The 9,684-nt window shown below is 26.3% G+C and overlaps 1 protein-coding gene across 1 annotated transcript in view; it reads right to left on the bottom strand.

Annotated features, from left to right (window-relative positions):
- The window catches only part of clpb (ClpB family mitochondrial disaggregase), a 58,929-nt gene extending 53,078 nt beyond the window's left edge, over window positions 1-5,851 (bottom strand). Inside the window, exons 1-3 of the mRNA XM_073818096.1 lie at window positions 5,294-5,851; window positions 5,127-5,178; window positions 808-894 (exon numbers count right to left, since the gene is read on the bottom strand). Of these exons, the coding sequence (XP_073674197.1) occupies window positions 808-894; window positions 5,127-5,178; window positions 5,294-5,675 (521 nt within the window). The 5' untranslated portion in view covers window positions 5,676-5,851. The remainder of the gene's footprint in view (window positions 1-807; window positions 895-5,126; window positions 5,179-5,293) is intronic.
- Between the last annotated feature and the right edge of the window lie 3,833 nt (window positions 5,852-9,684).

The raw sequence follows: 9,684 nt of genomic DNA, 5'->3' as shown, positions 1-9,684 counted from the left end.
ATGATCATACAGTTGTTGGAAACCTGTGATTCTTTATTCAGGATTATTCAGGAAAGAACAGCCTTTATTTAAAATATAAATCTTGTCTAACAATGTAAATCTACGCTATCACTTTTTATTAATTCAACACATCCTTGGTGAATAAAAGTATTAATTTCTTTTAAAAAAGAATAAAAATATAAATCTTGTCTAACAATGTAAATCTACGCTATCACTTTTTATTAATTCAACACATCCTTGGTGAATAAAAGTATTAATTTCTTTTAAAAAAGAATAAGCAATTACTAAACAGTAGTGTACATTGTAAGAAAACAATTCCATTTTAAATAAATGCTGTTATTTTAACCTTTTATTGATTAAAGAATCTTGAAAAAAAAAGTATCACAGGTTCCAACTAAATATTAAGCTGCACTGTTTCCAACATTGATAATAAATCAGTATATTAGAATGATTTCTGAAGGATCGTGTGACACTGAAGACTGCAGTAATGATGCTGAAAATTCAGCGTTGCATCACAGAAATAAATTACATTTTAAAATATATTCACATAGAAAACAGTTATTTTGAATTGCAATAATTTTTCAGAATTTTACTTTTTTTTCTTTATTATTGATCAAATAAATGCAGCCCTGATGAGCATCTTTTAAAACCATTAAAAATCGTACTGATCCCAAACTTATTAAGTCGCAGTATAGAGTCAATAATAAACCATTTTTTTGAATCCTAAATATAAATCAGTATTTTACTGCATTTAAAAAAAAAAGCAGTCTTAGTGAGCAGAAGAGATTCTTTCAGAAGCACACTCACTTGTGCTGTCTGTTCATAGCGGCCACCATGAGAGCCGTCCAACCCAAACGGTGTCGACTGTTCGGATCGGCTCCCAGCGCCAACAACCTGAGACAGAAAGACAGAGAGATAGAAACCTTTAGTGAAAATACTGCACAGGACAGACAGAAGAAGCTGCCCTGAGGCTGAGAGTGTGAGTGTTTACAGTCAACATTGAGCTGCGACACTTACTCGTCCTCACCAGACTGACCTCTAACTTAAAACACTTAACACATCTGCTGTCTCACACACACACACACAGACAGCCATCTGCACTGATTGCCTTTCAGGGCCTAGAAACCCAAAACTCACTCACTCACTCACTCACTCACTCACTCTCTCTCACTCTCACTCTCTCACTCTCTCTCTCTCTCTCACTCTCTCACTCTCTCACTCTCTCACTCTCTCTCTCTCTCTCTCTCTCTCTCTCTCTCTCTCTCTCTCTCTCTCTCTCTCTCTCTCTCTCACACACACAAACATATGACGGCTTCTTCAGTTTCTATGTCTGACAGACGTCCAGACGCTCAACATACGCGTCTCAGCCGAGTTAAAACCATATAGCAATCTTTATATGTGACCCTGGAGCACAAAACCAGTCTTAAGTATCACAGGTTTGTTTGTAGCAATAGCCAACAATACATTGTATGGGTCAAAGTTGTACATTTTTCTTTTATGCTAAAAATTATTAGGATATTAAGATCATGTTCCATGAAGATACTTAAAATTTCCTACCGTAAATATATCAAAACTTACTTTTTGATTAGTAATATGCATTGCTAAGAACTTCATTTGGACAACTTTAAAGGCGATTTTCTTAATATTTAGATTTTTTTGCACCCTCAGATTCTACATTTTCAAACAGTATCTCAGACAAATATTGTTATTCATATATATGTATAAATCTCAATTTTGAATAATTGACTCTTATGACTGGTTTTGTGCTCCAGGGTCACATATATGGTTACTATACTAGAGTTTTGGTATTATTTAAAATACACCTGAGATGCTATAATAGTATCTCAATGACGCACATTTTTCTGATTCTTTTTAAATGCTGATTATGTCTAATTATCTTGTTTTAATCTCATCACAGACAAAGGTTTTCAATGCAAAAATACATAAAAACGTTATTATGTGAAAACAAATCATATCAGTTTTTGTCAATCAATCAATAAAATAAGATAAAATTTATAAGATAATAATAATTAAATAAATAAAACATAAATAGCAAATAAATATATTAAGTAGAAAAAATAATAATGAAATTAAACAAATAAACCCTGATTTAAACCATGAAAAAAACAATCATTTAAATAAATTTGAATTAGAATTTTTGGTAATAGATGTGTTTAGTGGCATTTTGTCATCACAGACAAAGGTTATCAAAGTTAAAATGCAAAAATCCACTATAAAAATATTTTGACTTTTTTTTAACTACAACCAGAGTATAGCAAGCATATAACATTTCAATATTTATTATGTGAAAACAAATCATATCATTTTCGTCAATCAATCAATAAAATCAAGAAGATAAAATAAATAAGAAAATAATAATTAAATAAATAAAACATAAATAGTAAATAATAAACAATAAAGCAGAAAAAAATGCAATAATGAAATTTAACAGAAACAAAATACTTTCTGAATACTAATTTGACATTTATTATATTGACAAATATTTATACATTTTAGAATGGGGGTCTTTTACACAAATATAAACATATTTGGTGATTCATGGCCATAAAAAACTGATTTAAACTATTAAAAAAAATAATAATTTTAAATACATTTGATAAAAATCAATAAAATCAGTAAGATAAAAAAATAATAATAATTAAATAAATCAAACAAACATAAATAGTAAATAAAAAACAAATAATAAAGCAGAACAAATGCAATAATGAAATTTAACAGAAACAAAATACTTTCTGAATAATATTGACCATTAAAAAAATTGAAAAACCCTGACTTAAACCATGAAAAAAATGTAAATACATTTGATAAAAATCAATAAAATCAAGAAGATAAAATTAATAAGAAAATAATAATAAAAAATAAATAAAACATAAATAGTAAATAATAAACAATAAAGCAGAAAAAAATGCAATAATGAAATTTAACAGAAACAAAATACTTTCTGAATAATATTTGACATTTATAATATATTTTTCTTACAGTGTAAATATTTATACATTTAAGAATGGGGAACTTTTACACAAAAATAATCATATTTGGTGATTCGTGGCACTCCAAAAAAAAAAAAACTTGATTTAAACCATTAAAAAATAAAATAATTTTAAATACATTTGATAAAAATCAATAAAACCAATGAGATAAAATAAATAAGAAAATAATAATTAAATAAATAAAACATAAATAGTAAATAAATAACAAATAATAAAGCAGAAAAAATAATGAATAATGAAATTTAACAGAAACAAAATACTTTCTGAATAATATTGGACATTTATTACATTAATTTGTTACAGTGTAAATATTTATACATTTTAGGATGAGGGTCATTTACACACACACACACACAAAAAAAATCATATTTGGTGATTCGTGGCACTCAAAAATGGAAAAACCCTGATTTAAACCATGAAAAAAATTAATAATTTAAATAACTTTGAAGTTTTTGGTAACATTATAAACACGTTTACTGTCATTTTTACCCACGTTTTTGTAACATTATAAATGTGTTTAAAGTCATTTTTTCATCAAGTTTTTGGTAACATTACACTAGAGTTTGGTTGTTATTTAAAATACATCTAATGTCATCACAGACAAAAGTTATCAATGTTAAAATGCAAAAATCCACCATAAAAAATATCTGTATTTTTTTAACTACAAACATTGATTATAGCAAGCTTATAACATTTCAATATTTATTATGTGAAAACCAATCATATCACTTTTTGCACAATTTATGTCTGTCCTACATTTCCTACACAATTTCCAACAATATGTAAATGGGTTAAAATAAATAAAATAATTAATAAATATAATTTAAAAAATAGGTTAAGTTGATAAAAATTAAGTTTGAAGGTAAACATGTCAAATAAATCAGGCTAAAATAATAAGCTACTGCACTAATGAAGCACACTAAGGATGGTGTCTCTCAAACCTCTTGTAATCAAATATTGTTTTTCTTCACTCAGTAAGTTCCTAACATCAGTCTGTGTGAATCACTGTCGCCCCCTAGCAGACACACACAGCACTGCATGAACAGGACAACATTTAGACTCTCCATTGATGTATGGTTTGTTAGGAACGGACAATATTTGGTTTAGACACAACTATTTGAAAATCTAGAATCTGAGGGTGCAAAAAATATAAAATATTGAGAAAATCGCCTTTACAAAATATGTTCACTGAACATGATTTTAAAATTCTAATGATTTTGCATAAAAGAAAAATCAATAATTTGACATACAATGTATTTTTGGCTATTGCTACAAATATACCTGCGCTACTTATGTTTTACATTTTATTTTGATTACAAATACCAAAAATAAATATCAGAAAAGGGCCAAGCTGGAAAAGTTTTGAAAACTTTTTTTTTCCAATGAAATTATAAAAAAAAAAAAAAAAAAAAAAAAAAAAAAAAAAAAATTAATTAGATCAAAATAAATAAACTGTATTAAAATAAATAAATAGACTCATGTAAATTAATGTATTAAAATAAATAAAAATTTCATTTAAATAATTCATAATCAACAATTGATTACCAAAATACAACAAAATGCAGAAAAATAAGTGAATAAGGTTAAAATAAAAAAACAATCACACAGCCAATCAATAAATTAAGAATAAAATAATTGAATAAAACACAATTAACATCTAACAGCAGAATTTTTTTTTTTTTAAATCTATATTAAATCTTTATTTGCCTCCTGTAACAAAAAAGCAACTAAAACTGAACGTATGCTCACTTTTTGTATAATTTTTATTTGATAATTAATTTATGCTTTGAGGGAAAAGTATGTTCATGTGATCTGCTAATTTATTTGTTGTATTTTTTTTTTTTTTAAACTCTTTTGAATTTTAATTGCTATTTTTTGGCCATAACTGAACCCCTGGCTCTTTTCCTTGGCATCTGTTTTCTCACATTCGTAGTGTTTAATTTAAAAACAAAATTAGAAAGCCTGATTTAAAGCATGGAAAAACAAAATATCGTTGAATTGGAATTTTTGGTATCATTATAAATGTGTTTAGTGTCATTTTTGATCAATTATAATGTTAAGAAAATACAGAGACAACATAGGAGATCCATCAAACTAAATGTATTTTCCCCTCACCTGATGACCTCCTCAGAGTTACTGGATCTGGCAGCATCTAGAAGACCTTCAGCTACAAACGGAAAACAAAAACTTCTTATAATAACACTAAACAATGGATCTACGAGTAAAAATGTGAAATGTATTATTAGAACTCAGTCTGTACTGTCTGAAAGGGTGTTTATGACCTTTATCATCGCTGTCTTTCTTAAAGCAGAAGGCGAGGGCCGCGACTGAGATGACTCCAGCAGCAGCAGCGGAGTCTGAGCGGCTCTGGTGTCCGTCTCTGTAGCGCCCCGCAGCGGTCAGACTCGCCCAGCTGCTCCGGCGGCCCTCCAGACTCACTCGCCACCTGCTGGCCAGCTGATGGTACTGCATGTGCGACTCCTCGCTTACAACGCTCTTCCTGGACGCTCGCGAGCCGCTGGCCACCGGGCTCCGGTTCGGTTCGAGCTCGCAGAGGTTTCGGAAGCGGGAGGCCTCGCTGTTGCTGGTCTGCAGCGCGCGACGCGGCGACAGACTGCGCGACCTTCGCATCAGGACACGCGCCGGTACCGACGACAGGAACATCGCGACTGTCCGAGCTGAGGCGATAATAACAACGGCTTCCGTTAACAGATAAAACGGTGTGTTTAGTGTTTGTGGTGTTTCTGTGATCTCACCGACAGCCGGTTTATGCTTTTAATGACAGCAGGAAGATCAAACCGCGAGAGCAGAAACGTGTGTCCGGTAAACGAAAAACATCCGCCTGGCGCGCGGAATCATGGGAAGTGTAGTTTAATAACGTCACTACCGCAGCGCATACACTCAGAAATGCTGAAATGTTTATTTATTTCTTTGTTTATTTGTTTGTTTGTTTTATTTTGTATTATGTGAAGAATTTAATTAGATTTTTCCCTCGGATTTTATATATATAGATATAAATCATACACATAATTTAATAAAATACAGATATAATTTTACACATAATGAAAAATAAAATAATCAATCAACCTATTTGTTTGATTTATGTTAAATTAAATAATTAAATTGAATTAAATTATTCAAATCAATTCAATTCAATTCAAAATAATACACTGTGATGTAAAAAACGATACGCTGTTTTTGCAAATTAACCACAGTTTTTTTTAACTGGATCAAGATGAGAGATGAAAGATAAATGTATAATAATAATAACAATAAACAATAATTAAATTGAATTGAATTCAATAAAATTAAATACACTGTAATGTAAAAAATATGATTAAATGAATAAAATTAAATAAAATTAATTATTAAATAAAATGTTTTTTTTTAAATAAAATAAAATTAAATTAAAGAACTAAATACACTGTGATGTAAAAACAATACAATGTTTTTTCCCTTTCCAACTAGATCAAGATGAGACGAAAGATCAATGTAAAATTAAATTAAATTAAAAATTAGATAAAATAAAATAAAATAAAATAAAATAAAATTAAATTAAATTAAATACACTGTAATGTAAAAATGCACTGTTTTTGCAAATTAACCACGGTTTTTACATTATCTTTCCAACTGGATCAAGATGAGAGACGAAAGATAAATATTAAATTAAATTAAATTAAATTAAATTAAATTAAATTAAATTAAATTGAATGAAATATAATACACTGTAATATAAAAAATACACTGTTTTCGCAAATTAACCACAGTTTTTACATTTTCTCTCCAACTGAGATGAAAGATCGATTTTTTGGCTTTAACTCAAGGGTTGACGGTAATTTATTATATTTATTAAAAATATTTAGATTTAGAATTTTTACTTTTTTAACATAAAAAACGATATTATTATAATTTTTTATATATATATATTTATATATATATACAATAATGTAAAATAAATACAATTAAATAAAATACACTGTAATATAAAAAAAATACACAGTTTTAAAATTTTCTTTCCAATTGGATCAAGATGAGAGACGAAAGATCCTTTTTTCTGCTTCAGCTGAAGGTTTGATGGTAATCTATTATATTATAATTAATTAATTATATTTAACCAATAAAAACATAGATAATTACAATTATTTTTAATTTTTATGTTTTTTAACAATAAAAAAAACATTATTTTATTTTTTATTTTTATTTTTTTTTTAAACAGTATTTTATTTTTATTCTTTTATTTATTTATTTATTTATTTTACTTTTTTTGGACATGCATATATACAATAATGTATAATAATAAAATAAAATAAATTATTTAAATTCAATTAAATAAAATACACTGTAATATTAAAAAATACACAGTTTTTAAATTTTCTTTCCAACTGGATCAAAATGAGAGACAAAAGATAATTTTTTTCTGCTTCAGCTCAAGGTTTGGTAATTTGTTATATATAAACCATTAATCAATTATATTTAACTTAGGAAAACAGAGATAATTAAAGTGATTTTGAATTAGATTTTTTTTAATTTAACAATAAAAACTATATATATATTTGTGTATTTTTTTGACATGCATGTATACAATAACTATAATAATAATAATAAAAATAATAAAATATACTGTAATATATAAAAATACATGGTTTAAAATTTTTCTTTTCAACTGGATAAAGATGAACGATAATCTTTTCTGCTTCAGCTCAGAGTTTGATATTAATGTTTTATTATTACATTTTTATTTTATTCAAAATCAGTATCAGGCCCATACTGCATATTATTATATATTATATGCATATGAAGCGTTAGACCTGCAGGTGGCGCCCAAACTCACAAAATACATGAGCCAACAGATTTCAACAAAAGCAGAATTTTCATGCAAATATAAAGAGTCTTTGCATTCTGCATTATCATTAACTTATGTTTAATATTATGAAATTGTTGACATTAAATGCTCACTTTTTTAGATGCAGATCTGGCCTCAATCCACATCCACAATGACTCAAAACTCCTTTAAATAGGAAAATACACAATTTAGTTCATGCACAATACATTGTTTTAAGGTTTAACAGAACTCAATCACTAGATGTTTATGCTGACTTACAAAAAACAAGATGTTTAATTCTTCATCAGTGTCTGAATGACTAGTCTATAATATTCAATGTTTGATTAGCTGAATGGATGTTAATGGAGAAAGGCGCCACAGATAGACATTCAAATGCTGCTCTTATAAGATCTATTGACTTTACATGAGTCCAAAGTACTGGAACCACACACTTACATTTTCATTTCTGATATTCAGACGTCAGTCGAGTTTATGGATGTCTGAGAGAAGCAGATTTGAGAATAACACACGGTGCATGTGGAATAAACGTGTGTTTGTCATCAGATGAGGTTTTAGAGTTTCTCTCAGGTGACTGTGGTTTGATGAAAAATAAAACCTAACATCTCCACACCGCAAACTTCCTGTGGTGTGTGTCTCACGTCTTCTGCTTTGGTCTTGATTATCAAAACATAAATTATCATGGTGGCATTTAAACACTTTAAATCATGATTTTTCTTTAAATCCGCTGGTGTTTTGGTGGTTTTTAGTGGATGTTTGACGTCAGTTCTCTTCAGCTGGCTCTAAAACACTGTATTTTTAACAATGTGTAATGCTGTTGGCACTGAATTTATCTTTTTATTGTATTAAAATTAAATATATTAAAATATTGTATTAAAAAAAATCTTTTTGTCATCAATCTTTTATTTCATTAATTTAATTTACACATTATTTATACAATTTTAATGTATTAAAATCTATTTATTTATATATATATATATATATATATATATATATATATATATATTTATTTATTTATTTATTTTAATAATTATTTTGACATTTACTTTTAAATATATTAATAAATAATTATTTTTTAAATTATTAATCTGTTATTTATGTATTAAATTTAATATAAAACAATATAATTGATTACCATTAAACAGATTTAATAAATTAACATTAATATGTATTTATTTATTTAAATTATTTAGTATGTATGAAATTTACTATTTAATGTTATTTATTATTATTATGCACTACATTTACCATTAAATATATTTAATAATTAGCAAATTAATATTTAATAAAAAAATATTTATTTAAATTATTGATTTATTATGTATGTATTAATTTTACTATTAAACACATTTATTATTATTATTATTATTATTATTATTATTATTATTATTATTATTATTATTATTATTATGTATTACATTTACCATTAAATCGATTTAATAAATTAATATAAATATGTATTTATTTATTTACATGATTGATTTATAATGTATGTATTAAATGTACTATTAAACACATTTAATTGCATTACATTACATTCACCATTAAATAAATGTAATACAAATTAATAATAAACAAATTAATAAATAAATATTTATTTACATTATTGATTATGTATAAAATGTACTATTAAACACATTTAATGAATGTTTTTTATTTATTAATTTACTAATTTTCAACTACTATTATTATTTAATAAATTAACATAAATATATATTTATTTATTTACATTATTGATTTATTATGTATGTATTAAATGTTTTTATTTACTATTATTATTAATTTTATTATGCGGTACATTCACCATTAAATAGAATTAATAATCAACAAAAT

The sequence above is a fragment of the Garra rufa genome, chromosome 14, assembly GCF_049309525.1.
Source record: "Garra rufa chromosome 14, GarRuf1.0, whole genome shotgun sequence".
Lineage (NCBI taxonomy): Eukaryota > Metazoa > Chordata > Actinopteri > Cypriniformes > Cyprinidae > Garra > Garra rufa.
The sequence above is the reverse complement of the archived record's forward strand: the minus strand, read 5'-3'. Positions and strand labels throughout refer to the sequence as shown.